The 16,222-nt window shown below is 36.9% G+C and overlaps 1 protein-coding gene across 1 annotated transcript in view; it reads left to right on the top strand.

Annotated features, from left to right (window-relative positions):
• The window catches only part of LOC145981025 (small lysine-rich protein 1), a 28,159-nt gene extending 14,622 nt beyond the window's left edge, over positions 1-13,537 (top strand). Inside the window, exons 3-4 of the mRNA XM_083114126.1 lie at positions 6,375-6,498; positions 13,283-13,537. Coding sequence (XP_082970252.1) covers positions 6,375-6,498; positions 13,283-13,434 — 276 coding nt within the window. The 3' untranslated portion in view covers positions 13,435-13,537. The remainder of the gene's footprint in view (positions 1-6,374; positions 6,499-13,282) is intronic.
• Positions 13,538-16,222: the final 2,685 nt, after the last annotated feature.

The raw sequence follows: 16,222 nt of genomic DNA, 5'->3' as shown, positions 1-16,222 counted from the left end.
GCAAAATTAATATATACATTACATCTACTGGGGATCCCTCATTAAATGAGTCAAAAACAAATTGGGTTAATGTGATCAAGTTAGTTGTAGTACTTCTGTTCGGGTAAAACCCATGTTGCTCTGTAGTTATAAATGGTTTGACATGTTTAAATATTTTTTTTATAAATAATTTGTTCAAATATCTTAGACGGAGCAGAAATGAGAGATATAGGTCGATAGTTTTTTACATCACAAGGATTACCAGATTTAAAAATGGGAACTACTTTACTAATTTTCCAAATATCAGGAAATATTTGGGTTTTTAATATCTGATTGAATATATGACAAAGTGGTATGGGTAATACGTCAGCGCAAGCTTTAAATATATAAGTAGGAATTTGATCCGCACCACTAGATTTACTCGATTTCAATTTTTTTACAGATTCGTTGTAATCATCATTAGTTACTGAGTGAATGTTAAGACAATGAGTTACCTCAGTATAGGAAGGTTCAGGAATTGAATATGAGGAGGGAGTAGAGGAATACACACTGTTAAAATACTTAGCATAGGATTCGGCAATTTCCTTGCTGGACTCAAGATTTTGGGCTTCATAAGTCATTTGTTTCTGTTTACTTAAATTTCTCTTTTTGTTTTTAATGAAATTTCAGAAAATCGTTGAGTTATCATTGATATTTTCCTCAACATTTCTCAAATAAGACTTGTATGCTTTACTTATCATACTCTTTAAATTCCTACGTGTCTCAATAAACATAATGTTGTTATAATAGTTCTTCCTTTTCCTATAATATTCTTTGTTCTTTAGAGTTCTTATTATTTCAGATGTGAACCAGCTTGGATATAATCTTTTAATTTTTTTTTTTAGGAACATACCTACTTATAACTGCGTCTAGTAATGAGTAGAATTGTGATAATGCAGTATTTGGATTATGATGTTTAATTATTTGATCCCAATTTTCTTTCTCCAGCTCCTTATATAGGCCAAGAAAATCCGCTTTTGAATAATTATAAGTGGGTACGTCACTGATCTTTTCCCTGAATTTTATAAAATAATTTAGAATTTCGACAATCAATGCAGGGTGATGGTAATCTTCAGGTACAACCGTATCAGTAGATCTAATGACATTAATATTAGTTAAATTTAAATTAGTTAATTCTAAATCTAAGGCTCTTCCATTGCCATTCCTAATACTATTGAAGGAATGGAGATTAAACATAGAAATAAAATTTGCTAATTCTAAAGAAATACGATCACCTTCCAATAGATCATAATCTGGACCAGTTACTAGAGGTAGATTAAAATCACCAATAAGTATAATATTATAAGGGTTGAAATTAATGACATCTTCAAATTTTACAAAAAAATCATGATATGTTTCAATTTTTGAATTTGGTGGAAAATATACTGAGACAATAATGTAAACATTTCCGTCTATCACAACCTTAATACAAACCACTTGTACGTTGTCAATGTTAAATTCAAATTGTTGAGTACGGAAGCAATTTAAGACAGCTATTAATGAACCAGCCCCATTTCCATACTTTCTGTCTTGACGTAGGACAAGGTACCTATCATCTATAAATTCGCTGTCAAAAATACTACTAATTAACCAAGTTTCAGTTAACAATATAAAGTCATAATTGGTGGTTAATATACTCTTGTATACTTGATCTAATTTAGTTCTAATTCCTCTTACATTTTGATAACATATTTAAACATATTGGGAATATATTAGTCTGGAGCAGCTTAAGTTAACATTTTCAGCAGGGCGAGCTGGATTTTTGGCGCCCCCCTACAGTCCGCCCTGCCACCCCGTCCTCCAACTTTCTACCCTTGTCTTCCTACTTTTCACATTCCTCCAATAATGACATGACCATGTTAGATACGGTTTTAATGACGAAAAATAATAGTCTTATTTTAAACATACTGTAGGGGAAGGTTGCGGAAATTGGACCAGTTTTGGTTTTTTTAAATTCATTTCTCTATGAAAGACTAATTCCAAATATTTTTTAAAGAAAGTATAGAACATTACATGCACTTTCATCGGATAGTAATAAATTTTAAAATATATCAGTACTAACATTTATAAAATAAGGAAAAAGAAATGGGATAAATGGTCCAAATTGAAAAACCGGTTGCCTATGTTGGACCTGGAGAAGTTAAACTGTAAATGACAATTATTATTAACATTAGATTGAATTAAAAGTGTTTTTGCGTAAAACAACATTTTTAATGCAACAATTTTCATTATAGTTGCAACGTATTTACTGATAAAAGGTAAAAAAAAGTAAAGTGCTCCCCTGTGCATAGCACCATGCCATGAAGGCGTATAGGGGGTGTGGGGGTAACGCCCCACACTTTCTTGATCCGGTTGTGAGTGGGGGTGATGTGATCAGCATCACGCCCCTGACCGCCTTTACACTTTTATAATATATTGCAGGACATTTGATTACTTACCCCTACTCTACACAACAGCTTAAGATCCGAAGCACAATAATTGCAACACGAACAATGGAGACACAATAACAGCACTCCTACTTTGTCGAACGTCTCTAGTTGACTGACCACAGAGTCATTTGCGCACGGCACTTGCCAAAATGTAGTGCCAACTCACCTGTTTCAAATACTCATCTATAGGCAAAAACAAAGGCGGTCCAACTTAGGTAACGGTCCAATCTCGGCAACCTTCCCCTAAAGCGGGTCATCCACTTACAAAGAAAACGAGAGGGAAATTCTCCCTTGCCGTTGGCGAGACGCTGCGATTGCCAAAAGCTGGAGTCAAATAGTTGCACACTTGCAGCTGGAAAATCTCAAGGTCACTAATTTTTCGTTGCATTTTCTTGGCTTCGCCCATCCATTACATTCGGTCAATTTTTCGTGGCAAGATCTGGCTCCTATCATTTCAAAACACAGTGTCGCTTGTTTCAACGTTATTTTAGAAAGCGCCCTTTCAAGAACGTATTAAGGGGGGTTCAGGGGTTCCGGACCCCCCCCCCGAAAGATTTATCAAGTACTAAAATTAATTAATGAAAAATATATTCGTTTAGCCGTTGTTGTATAATTTCCTCTGAACTTGTTGGAAGACAAGGATTATATTGGGATCATACGGCTTTGAAGGACAGGATGGACGTATTTAGGAGGGGTCCAGGGGTCCGGACCCCCTCCCAAAAAGACTTAAAAGTACTAAAATTATGTAATGAAAATATTAGTATTTGTTGCATAATCGATAGTTATTAATTTCCTCTGAACTTTTTTTAAATCAGAAACTTACTTTTCTCCAACTACATGTGAGATCATTTTTGTTATTTGATAAATATTCAATCATTCATCTATTTGACATTAATTTCATTGCCAGAGCACTTGTTTTTATGTAAACTATTCCAATATTAACTAAAGGTAAGCTACGTAATGAATATGCGCTGTTATATCTCTATTTTTATAGCTACAGTCTTTTTACGTAATCGTGTAATAATAATATAATATTAATTTATGCATTGTAATTAGTATTAATTTGATTTAATATAATTATTTTAATTTAAACATTATTATTATTATAATAATGATTATTATTATTCCTGAGACACTTGGTTCGGACCCCTCCCCGAAACATATTTCTAGATACGTGCCTGCGCCCTTTTAAAAAATAAAATACAGTATAGATTCTGGTATTTTGCAATGAGAAGTATACATTCAGCCATAAATTTGCTGAATGAGTTTAAAACTGAACAACAGAGAAAATTACAGAAACTTCACACAACGACGAAGCTTGCAATCACGTATCGGGAGGCGTCCGAACAAAGTGTCTCGTGAATATTAATAATAATATAATATATGGTAATAATATAATATGATAGTAATATATTAATAATTATTTAATTAATCGTGCGCCATTGCACCACAAACAATTGGACTAATAATCTCTGGAAAATACCATGCAATTTATTGTTATGAGAACAAAGTATTTAAAGTGTGTTCATTACTTTTGCATTCACGTATTTTTCTAGACCTGTTATCGTCATATTACAAATAGACACTTTTCAAACTAGTGTCTTGCGATATTACTAGTTCTGGGTTCTAATCCCATGTGAGGTATGGATATTTGCGTGCTGTAGCAAAGTATGACGAGCTTTATGACACCATACATCAATTTTTGCAATCTGAAATTCTGGGTTCAAATATCGAATGAAGTGCATGCTGCGCTCATCCAGGAGTTGCACTTAGTAGGTTCGATTTTCCTGCGGAAGTCCATTCCAACCAGTATTTACATAGCTTTTACAAAAGCAGTATGTAAGAACTCCCCGTGGTCTACAGGGATTAATGCGCACAGCTGAAAACAAGGGTACTGGGACTAAATCTGGGATAAGTAAAGGATGCTAATTAATTTTCTCAATCATTATTATATATTTCCATTGCCGTGATCAACCTAAAAAAGATAAAGATGTGAGTAGAAATGGGCAAATGAAGAAACAAGGATCTATCCTATAGAAACATGTCGCCCCTGTTGATGTAAAAATGTATGAATATGCATAAAGCATTAGGGTCGTTATTTACTTATTATTTTTATAATTTTGATTTAGAATGTATATTCTTAGCACACATCCTCAATACAAGCTTGGGAACAAATAATTAATAATAATAATAATAATAATAATAATAACTAAAATCGGTATTACAATATTTATAAAATATTCATAATAAGCATCTATAATGATTACACCAATTAAATAAAGGAGAGCTTACTGTATAATACTGATATACAAATGAAATATAAATTAAATGGAAAAAACCTTGTCAAAGCTCTTGATTTGGGAGGGACGATCGCCCCCATCGCCCTCCCCGTGGATCCGCGCCTGATTGTATCATGCATTATGTATTTATGTAAATGATATTGAATAGAGCAAATTTGTTAAATTTCTGTCTTACAAATTTTGAACAGAGGAGAAAACTAAAGGACAAAAGAAACAAAAAATAAACAAGTAACAAGCTTTTGCAATACTTATTATGTTATACAGCAAAACTCCAATTAATTATTGTCTACACAAATCCAAATCTTTCTAAAATAAATAAATAGCCACGCTCGTGTAATAAAAAATAAGGTTTTGGCGCTACTCAAGGGGGCGCCCCCTGAAATCGGCTCCCTGGTCAGTGGCCCGGGTCGCTCGGCCTTTAAGCCGCCCCTGATAGTAGTGGCACTAAATCAGTGGGGTATGCTGGGTTTAAACCTGGGCTATCTCTTTTTATCATAATGCTCAAATGGGAGGCTCTTTTTCGTTCAATTTCTTGGATTTTAAGGTGATGTGACTGACATTGCGATTAAAATACATACATTACAATTTACTAATAATTATAAAAATATCACTGTTTCATTAATATAAAAACAATAAGGAAAACATTTCAAATATTTCATGGTTATTTATAAAATATAGAGGCCCGTATTGTGAAATATTTATGTAGGCCTACGTGAGAATAAAATAAATATACGCGTATAATAAACTTCTTACCTTGAATATTTAATTTGGACAGGATCTCCATTCTTCTCTTGGCAACCTCTGTGGTAAAATTGTTATTAGCACAGCGCACTACGACGCCAGGGGACCCGGGTTCAAATCCAGGCATGGACATGGGTATTCTTTGTGAATGATCCTTCATGACAGTGCTGTTTTGGCCTAGAGGACAAATTCCCTATCACATGCCAGCCACTCTTTTCCCGTTCCTGTAATAGTAGTTTAGTTTCAAAATTTCCCTTACCTGGGAAAATCCCATGCTAGTTGCATCGCTGTAAGATTTTACCGCCGTTGTAAAACGAAGAGTTCCCTGTCTAAGAAGCCACTACAAATACGTCACCGACCGCCTCCAGGCGCTGGTCGGGGAAGAATTTAAGGAGTCCATCCCCATGTATAGAGCGAGCACAAGAAAAACAAACCTTGGACGAAAAATCCGCGCGCAGCCTTTTCTTCCGTTCAGCTCGGGCCATAAGGAAGCATGGTCCACTTTCCCCTCCTCTCCTCGCGGGAGTACGGTGCACAGGAGTCGCAGGTTTTATACTATCATTTTTTCCCGCGGTCGTTGTTTGAGAGTGAAGCATCAGTCAGATTTGATAGTCGATTATTTTCTGTATTTAATCTGGGCTTCGGCGATAGTCTAGGTAGCCTAGAATATACGCGCCTGCACTAAATATAAATTAGTTCTAACACTAAAAAGCTAACCGCTGGTAACTCACATTGCTACTACTAACGTTCTTCGTGTAACCGGTTCATTTATTCCAAAAGGAATTTTCTTGTAAATATCTAGGCAGGATAAAATACTTTGGTACGCAGCTTTGCGACTTATTTAGGCCATTTTGTTTATAGGTGAATTACTTTGTTTACTTCGCAGGGAGGGTCGAAAGGAAAGAAAAAGATCGCAAAAGCAGGACGGAAGAAGGAAGATGAAGGGAAGAAAGGAAGCAAAGGGAAGAAGCAAGAGGCCAGAGTAGTGAAGAAAGAAGGAAGAGGAAAAGGTAAGAAATGACCATGGGCGTCGCCAGAAATTTTTATAGGGGTGGGGGGCTAGGCCATCGATAAAACTTGATTATAATAGCAATAATAATTATTGCCACGGTTATAATTGTTATTATACAATAATAACTATTGTAAACTGATAAAAATGTACCAATTTAATTTCAAATTTAATACCGTATTTGCCGGCATATAAGTCGTACCGGCGAATAAGATGGTACACATTTTTGAGGAAAAAAGCTTTATCAGGGAATATTACAGTAAAATCAATTTACAGCATTTCAAATATAAAGTAATATCTGTGTACTATATGTCTAATTTCTTCTTTATTGAGAAACTGGAGACTGTGTCACCTGAAGTTGGGTAATTTCCAATTCAGCCTCAACATTTCACCTTTTCTGCAATTATTGCACTCGTTACTGCCTGTTTCCAACCTACACGTGGCGGTTCGAAGACTTAGGCTGGAAGGGCCTCCCCGATGGCGCAGTGGTAGGGTCGTTGCCTTGTAATCTAGGGGTCCCGGGTTCGATACCCGGTGGATGCACATAGTGGTTCGGATCCCACTATAAACTGTAGGTCCAGTCCCGATTAGTCTTACTGTGCACAAAGTGGACTTAAAACACCAAATCAAACCAAAAACCAAAACTTAGGCTGGGAAGAGAGGTGAAAGAGAAAGGTTTTCCCAGAGCATAACTTGATAGTGCACCATGTACTTATCACGGAAAACCAAGTCCCGTATCTCTGCGTTCATTTTCAAGGGAGTTTAATTTCAGAAAAGGGGACAGTGTTTCTGAAAAATAAACAAGGAGATGCATTATCTCCATTGCTCTTTAATTTTGCCTTAGAATATGCTGTAAGGAAGGTAAAAGAAACTAAAGAAGGACTAAAATTAAATGGTGTGACTCAGTTGTTAGCATATGCAGATGATGTAGACTTACTGGGGGATGATGTGAATACAATTAAGAATAATGCTAAAATATTTTTCAAAACTGCTAAAGAGATAGGTTTGGAAGTTAATAAAGAGAAAACTAAATATATGCTTACAGGCCGAAACCAAGTGTTAGGTAATAATCAAAATCTAATTATTGATAACAACTCGTTTGAACCAGTTTCCAAATTCAAATACTTAGGAGTAATATTAACAAATGAAAATTATATTAAAGAGGAAATAAAAAGTAGGCTTAATTCAGGAAATGCATGTTACTTCTCTCTTCATAAACTTTTGTCTTCTCGTTTAATATCTAAGAAACTAAAAGTTAAAATATACAAAACAGTAATTTTGCCTGTGGTATTATATGGGTGTGAAACTTGGTCCCTTACATTGAAAGAGGAACATAAATTGAGAGTATTTGAAAATAAAATCCTTAGGAAAATCTTTGGACCTAAAAGGGATGAGGAGACAGGTGAGTGGAGAAGGTTACATAATTTAGAACTACATAATTTGTACTCATGTCCAGATATTATTAGAATAATTAAATCAAGAAGACTTAGGTGGGCAGGACATGTGGCACGAATGGGAGAGGAAAGAGGAGTTTACAGGATTCTTGTTGGGAAACCAGATGGTAAGAGACCTGTAGGAAGGCCAAGACGAAGATGGAGGGACAACGTTGAGATGGACCTAAAGGAAATCGGTAGGGATGGAAAAGAGTATATAGAACTTGCTCAAGATAGGAACAGATGGAAGGCCTGTGTTGCTGCAGCCATGAACCTTCGGGTTTAAGAAGGCTAGAGAGTTAGTTAGTTAGTTTCTGAAAAATGAACGCTAAAGGCACGAAATGTGATCAAAATGAGAGAAAAACACTGCAGAAATGCTAAGAGTTTTACTGAGAAAATTTAACAAAAAACCTCGAAACCGGATCAAAACGAGTGAAGGTCTACTTTCAACTTTTTACTTTGACAGTGCATGCGCATCCATGCGTATGAACTCTGCCTGACTGGAATACTCTCACACACTGAAAGGAAGCAAGAAAGAAATCGTCTGAGAAAGAAATCGTCTAACTTAGAACAGAACAAATACTGCTATTCGATCCACCAAATGAGTGAATATCCTACATAAATTTCTTCTATTATTTTTTTGTACATTTCATACAGTGTACTGAAATTCACAGTTATTCCTTTTTCGTTATTAACTTTTACACATCTCGTTCAAGAAAGGACGTTAAAAGTCGAGACGAAATATTACAAAGTTTGTGTTGTGTGACCTCTGACATAAAACTATAATTTTTGGAATTTAGGAAACTGCGAAATCATTTTTCGTTTAATTAAATGGTATGATATGAAAATATAATCTGCTTCGTGTATTTTTCACTCAATTTTATGGATCTAATGCATTTTTTTACTTTGATTATTCTGTTCGAATTCTAACTAAAATGAACTTTTTCCTGTTGTTAACATTTAATAAAACTTGATTATAATAGCAATAATAATTATTACCACGGTTATAATTGTTATTAGATAGTAATAAACTTATAAAAATATATGAATTTAATTCCAAATTTATTTATATTTTTTGTAACTTCCTGGGGGGACGGGGGTGTCGACGCACCCGTTCGACCCTTATTCCCGACGCCATGGGAATGACAAACAATATAAATTATTAACTTGAAATATGAAACTTGAGCAGTTAGAAGAAATCGCTCAATATTTTACAGTATTAGTTCTTTCCGGAGAACACGAGAGTGAAGGTAAAGAACCGCACATCATAATGGGAACATTAAAGATTAAATACGAAAGAAGAGAGAGAGACAGAGGGGATGGGGGAATGGCTCTGCAATCCTTGCAGATGGCTCCCGAGTGCCAATCCACAGGAGATGAAGAGGAAGCATGCCTTCAGAACCTGACTTCAAAGGGCGACCGCTTTTGTAGGAGTGCGTTTTCTTTACTCTCCCTGTTTGTCACGAGGAGATGAAAGTTCCAGCGACTTCGCAAACGTCCGGAAGGTCGGAAAGAAATCCACTTCCCTCTTTTGTGATACCTACATCCTCTCATTTGTCTTTTGAGCTGCTGAAATTCTAAGCAGTCTATTCTATAGGGTGGGTGATAAGAAACTAGGCCTTGAACATTTCCTGTAGTTTTTGTAATGTTTAAGCAATCTCAATGCAATTTTTTGTACATGTACATTATGGAATAGGATTACATATGTGCATATTTCACAATATGATAGTCTATGGAGTTGTAGGTCCATATTTTCTACATGACACCATGAATGGCGAACGCTACCTGACAATGTTGCAAGGGTATGTTTGGCCAGGGTGGTATTTGTAGGGGGGATGGGGTGGATTTCCCCCCCTCTGGATACTTGTGTCCCCCCTCTGCTTGATAAATTTTATCATGATTTCATGCTGTCCCTAGACAGTCAGTAGAATCCCCCCCACTGGAAATTTCTTAAATACCACACTGGGTTTTGCCTAAAGGAAATCGGTAGGGATGGAAAAGAGTATATAGATCTTTCTCAAGATAGGGTCAGTGGAAGGCCTTTGTTGCTGCATTTATGAACCTTCGGGTTTAAGAAGGCTAGAGATTTAGTTAGTTTGGCCCATCGTATCTCGCTGGGACACATTGGTGAGCTTATTTTCATACACGCCACACTTTGCACTTGCCGTACGGGCCTTGTTGGACCACAATTTTCCGGGACGTTGGCTGGAACGACGACACGACAAGGACCTCACGAATGGCCTGCCAGAAGTCCGGACCTCATGACCTGCGACCTTTTCCTGTGGGGCTGGTCAAAGGAAGAAGTTTACAAGACAAAACCTGGCACTGTGGAACAAATGGAGGCACGGTTTCGTGATGTTACGCAGGAAGACCGTGGATTCCATCCCGTTCGTTGAAGGAAGCTGGTGGATGCCGACGGTGCCTACATTGAATTCTGAGTTGGCACATAATAGGTAATCCTATTCCATAATGTATATGTACAGAAAGTTTCATTGACATTGCTTAAATATTAAAAAAACCCACAGGAAATGTTCAATGCCTACTTACTTCTCACCCACCCCGTATATCCCTTCATGAGCAATTCTTCCACTTGAAACACCAAGAATTTATCTGACTTTTAGGATTATAGTAGTATTATTCATTAATCTTATGATGTATCATAGTGACTAAAGACATTTTTAGTAGCAGAAACTGTATTATTCACATAACAGCATTAAGAGAAAATATGTTTCTTTGTAGAAGGAGATCTCAACGTTATTATTACGGTCAATTGAGGCTCAATATTGGTACAGTCACGGACATTTTTAGGTTTTAATGATCCCATTGAGGTCATTACATTGGAGTCGTTACAGCGCAAAAGTGTCCGTGAATGTACAGTCATCTGCAATAAAAATAGGACACTTAGATCCTGAAATACTCGCGTCCCTGCAAGGCGTCATGCGTGTTGCTTAACTCTATGGCGATAAGTGGATTATAATAGCAAATTTTCACTGGCAACTTCTACCACCTGCAGGGAAGAGAGTATTTCAGGATCTAGATGTCCAATTTTTATTGCGGGTGACTGTACAACTTGAAAAATCAAAGAATTTAGTTTTCAATTACTTCTTTATTTTATAACTGCCCTCAAGAGAGGTGAAACCTCAAATTACAGAAGGCAGATATGTAAAGCATATACATGTATTGGTTTATATACAAAAAATGCAAACAGAACCAATATAAGTAGCATAGATACTGTACAAACATACGCACACCGATAATACAAGTATTAAATTAAACAATAAAAAATAATCAAATTAACCAATCGGGATTCCTTCACTTACAAGAACAAAGACTTGTGCATGAATACATATACCCTCTACATGTATAATTGTAATATGTACTAGCAGATAAAATATTAGTAACAAAATGAGTACAATGTATTTGTAATTATAATTTTATCAGTTTTTTGTAAAGTTTGATTGGCGATGAGAAATCTGAGCTCTGGTTATTAATTGTAAGGGTATTATACAAATCACACATTCTACTTAATGGACTGTTCTTATATTTCTGAGTCAGGCAATCAGGAAATCAATATATTTCGGCCATGTAAATTGATTGATTGATTGATTGGGTGTTTTAAGTCCACTTTATGCACAGTAAGTGTAATAGTGACTGGACCTACAGTTTAAAGTGGGATCCGAACCACTATGTGCCTCCACCGGGTATCGAACCCGGGACCCCCTGATTACAAGGCGACGGGCCATGTAAATTATTTTTCCTCATATGTAAGGAATATTTTTTTTATTAACTCAAGGATATAACATTATGTAACTTAGATAATTGTGCCTTCTGCAGTGCATTTATCTTCAAAAGTCTGTGACGAAAAGTTCAAGAAACCACCTTGTCTCTCACAAGCATGCATTTTTATGCACGCATTTGTAATTGACAGAATCTGTAGTTAGTAACATTGCCTGATTCATAAGACGAAAGCATGTACAAGGGTTGGATAAAAAGTAATGGCAACACTGCTGTCCCGTGAAAGGGGCGAGTCACAGCGCCACAACCGTTTCGTGGTTGATAAAGGAATGTCAGACGAGGAAGTATAGTGAGTGGGGTGCGATTGTATGTTATTCAGTCAAAAACAGCAGTGCTCTGAAGCAGAGGACGAGAGTGCAAGCGCCCTAACAATATGTTTAGGCAAGAAGAACAACGTCTCTTAGGCAGACGGTCAACGAAGCCTACTACTGCACCTTCTTGCAACACCACCTTCGTCTCGCATTAAGAAGGAAGCGACGGCACGTTCTGGCACGGTGTCCCATCATCCTGCTTGACAATGCAAAGTGTCACACTGCGAACACTGTGACGGCGCTCCTGCATAACTGGTAGTGGGAGGTACTGGAACATCCGCCGTATTCACCGGTATGAGACCGTGTGATTACGACCTTTTTGCCAAAATGAAGGAACCACTGGGCGGGAAGCACTACGACACGCGCGAAGCCATCATACGTGCTATAGGGCGGTCACTGCGGGACATCGACAGAGATGGACGAGCTGACGGTGTACGACGCCTTCCATACGTGTGGCAGAAGGTCGTAGAGATGGGGGGGGGGGGGCGATTACATAGAAGGAATGTAACACGTGCTCCTCTGCCAATACAGTCAAGTAGCAATTATACCAGTGTTGCCATTACTTTTTATCCAACCCTTGTAGTCACGTTTCGCTTAATCCCCTTTTGCCTATTTGCTTATCAGCACAACATAATGTGATTTTATTACCTGACCGCCATTTTAGGCGAAACGGGATATCCCCTTTCGCCAAATCCCATTTCACCTAAACTGGTTGAAAGGGAAATATTTCAGATGATGGAAATTTAACGGTCTCTGAACAGGGAGATAGTGCTCTATTTTGTTATGTTTAATTAGGGCTTAAGGTTAGGTTAGGTTAATAATACAATATAATAACCTAACTGAACCTTACCTTAATTAGCGCTTAGCACACGACTAAGGATGTTATATTGCTGGCTCATGTGACTGACACACTGTTTGTCTCATGTGAGTGTGACTGTTCGTAATTAACATCGGCACGTTCCGAATTGTTTGGTGTTTACGTTGATTACAGTGTGTTAGCTACATCAGAGACCGTCAAGATTTTCCTCACTTGCAATATTTCCCTTCCAAAAGGTTTAGGCTAAACGGAATATCCCATTTCGCCTAATATGGGGCAGCTGTCAGATCTGATTGACGGGTGCTGATAAGCCATTAGGCGAAATGTTGATACGGTCGGCGAAAGGGAGTGTGGGGGAGAGTTAAGAATATTTTGTTAGGTGTTAGACATGTTTATAAGAAACCCTTCTTATTATGTGTGTATTTTTAGCTCGTTACCAAGGTGATGTGTTCAGCGAAGCCGCAATGGAGAATGCCTACTACATCTGCCACAATGTGCAAGATTTGTTGAAGGTCCGGGGATTTCCATGGCCTGGAGCCCAGAAGAAAAAGAAGAAGGGAAAGGGAGGGAAACGGAAATAAACATTAATTTAATAATACAGTATTACTTTTTGTATTTTTCTTGAATGCATACATTATATAATAGATTCCACTTCATGAAGTGTATACATTTCGAAATACATTTGTAACCTGTATCTGTAAATTGTATTTCTTTAAAACATGCTAACAAAGGTGTCAAATGATTCCCTAAAATTGTATCGGTCACACGAACTACACAACCATCAGCCATGTTGCTTTATCTTATACGTTATTCCTCAAATAGGAAGTTGCGCAGTGCAGAAAACTCTTCCATCTCTTCATAAAATTTGCCACTACTATATTCTCGAAGCCATAGGCAGATCCAGAATTTTTTTTTCTGGGAGGGGCACAGCATGCTATGTTTGCGCGCGCGCGTTCACACACCAACACACACACATATATATATATAGACCTATATCGATTAATTGAATTAAAATTGTTGGCTGCGTCGGCACATATGGCCATTTTGCACCATATTCCCTTATCTAAACTTCTTAGTTAAAAGTTTAAAACAAGAGGTGTATAAATTGTGTTGTTGAATTCTCATTAGATTTTTTATGTATAAAAATCTAGCGTACTGGAAAACACAGGTGAAGTTATCAACCTCTATTTATAGAGCCCCTTTTTTATTCCTGTAAAGGGGGGGGGGCACAAAATTGGTACGACGCCACTACATTTGATGTCAATTATCGACATCTAATCAAGTTGTCTCAGGTTCGATTTTCAGTGGAGCCACATTTCAGTTTCAAATAGATCTAGGCTATTTGTGCTAAACTTTTTATTTGTAGTCTTTGGCAGTTTGGAAATATTTTATTGGAGGATTCTCTTTTATGTTGCTCGAACTTCTTTTTGTTCATTGGGAAATAACAATGTCATCCCTTTTCATGATACTTCTTACTCATGGCTTTTGGGGGCGGCACGTGCCCCTAAGCCCTCCACTAAATCCGCCAATGATCGGATCCAAAACAATTTTTCTCCAACTTTACGTCTCTAGATAATACTGTTGGTTACAACGTTGTTCGTGAGACCGATTCAGTTGTTTGTTTTGTTATTTAGAATTCTACAAGAACTGCACATCATAGTTATTTTTGTACAATTGCCCTTTTTAGTCTTAAATTCGCACATTGTCTGAAAATGTTGGATAAATTAGTATCTGGGAAATTTGAGGGAAGAGATAACTTACTCACTACCTACTAATTTAATCCTCATCTGAAAAGCCTACATACTTTTTTGTATCCCTTTTCCTGAAAGTACATGTCTCTTACCTGACCTATAGAGTAGGACGTTCACGTACCCTCTATAAAAACCTCATTTCATCTCACTGGTCTATTGTATTGATGGACACATCGAAAATCACTCTTTTAGAAGAATTCCAGCTTCCGTGACACAAAAGTTCTCTATGTCCCCTTCCCCCTCATTTTCCTTCTCTGTGGTTCAGACTAATTTACATGTAAACATGATTTCGTACAGCAGATTCAAAACAACAACACATAGTTTATTCGTTTCAAATGTGTGACTATTTTTTTCTCCGACCACATAGGTGTAAGACAACTAGGCTAATGAACAAAATGCGAGAGTCTAATAGTAAATTGCTCTAGAACTAAGTGAGATAGTCCAATTACATAGGAAATAAACTCTCCATAGTTGCTTGGAACTTTCGTTGGCTTGATATTAATTTTTAAGAGAACATTGTTTAATAATGGTAATAAGATTTCTCTACACAAAATTTCTAAGCGAGAGTATCGGGAGGGGCAACTGCCCCTTGCCCTCATCCGTGCGCACGCCTATGTTTATGATATGCATGCATTAAGTGCTATCCTGTGACTAATTTTTACGTGTATATGTCCTTAAATGTATCCATTAAACGTAATTGCCCAAATTGTCCCACAGGGTGCTCATATTACTTTTGTTTGTGCATTTGTTGCTCCTTTACAAAATGAGATTTTTTTTATGTGCACTACCAGATACAGTGCAAAGACTGATCTTCATTTTGCAATATGAAACTTATTTATATTTCAATAAATCTCTTAATTATTAACAATTTTGCCTTAAGGTGGTCATATTCCCCCCACTTCCAATACAGTTATGTCAGAATAGAACCCATCTCAGCGGAACTATATTCTGCGCGCACGTTTGGTTTTATGCATGCGAAAAGTTGCTGCAAACTTAACCGGTAGTGGGGCTTAAGTTGCTCAAGTTCCGTGTCTGATCTGTACAATAGGGTGTTTCACATGTAGTACTTTGCTAGTAATAATAATATTTAACTGCCAAGTTACGTTTACTGTTATTGAATAACGTTTTTTGTTTCCTTTTGTTTCCTAATGATAGGCTCCTCTACCAACCTTACTCCAGGTTAAATTTTCTTTTCCTTTTCATATCTTCAACCCTTTATCACTATGATGCTCAAATATTTACATTCATTCACTCGCTTTATGTGCCCTTTTTATTACATCTACATCCGTCCTTTCTTCAACTTCTATTCTCATCACTTGTGTTTTCTTTTCATTAATTTTCAACCCATATTTATTCTACGCTTTCTCCACTAACTTTTCTGTCTTATTTTCAAATAAAATCATATCGTCCACGAACCTAACAGAAGGAATTCGTCGTCTCTATCAGCTTGCTTAGCTGTTAGCAAAGGATGGAAGCCAGGAATTGTGGGTTTTCTTCCTAATAATGTAGTCAGTCTCGGTGATATAGTGATTAGTGTAAGTATTTACGAAGCCAACATTCTGGGTTCTAGAAGCAAGATAATGGCGCAGTAGACAATGCAAAATCTATTGGCATTTGT

This window comes from Lepisma saccharinum, chromosome 2, assembly GCF_977018435.1.
Source record: "Lepisma saccharinum chromosome 2, izLepSacc3.1, whole genome shotgun sequence".
Classification (NCBI taxonomy): Eukaryota; Metazoa; Arthropoda; class Insecta; order Zygentoma; family Lepismatidae; genus Lepisma; species Lepisma saccharinum.
This window is presented reverse-complemented; position numbering and strand designations above follow the sequence as displayed.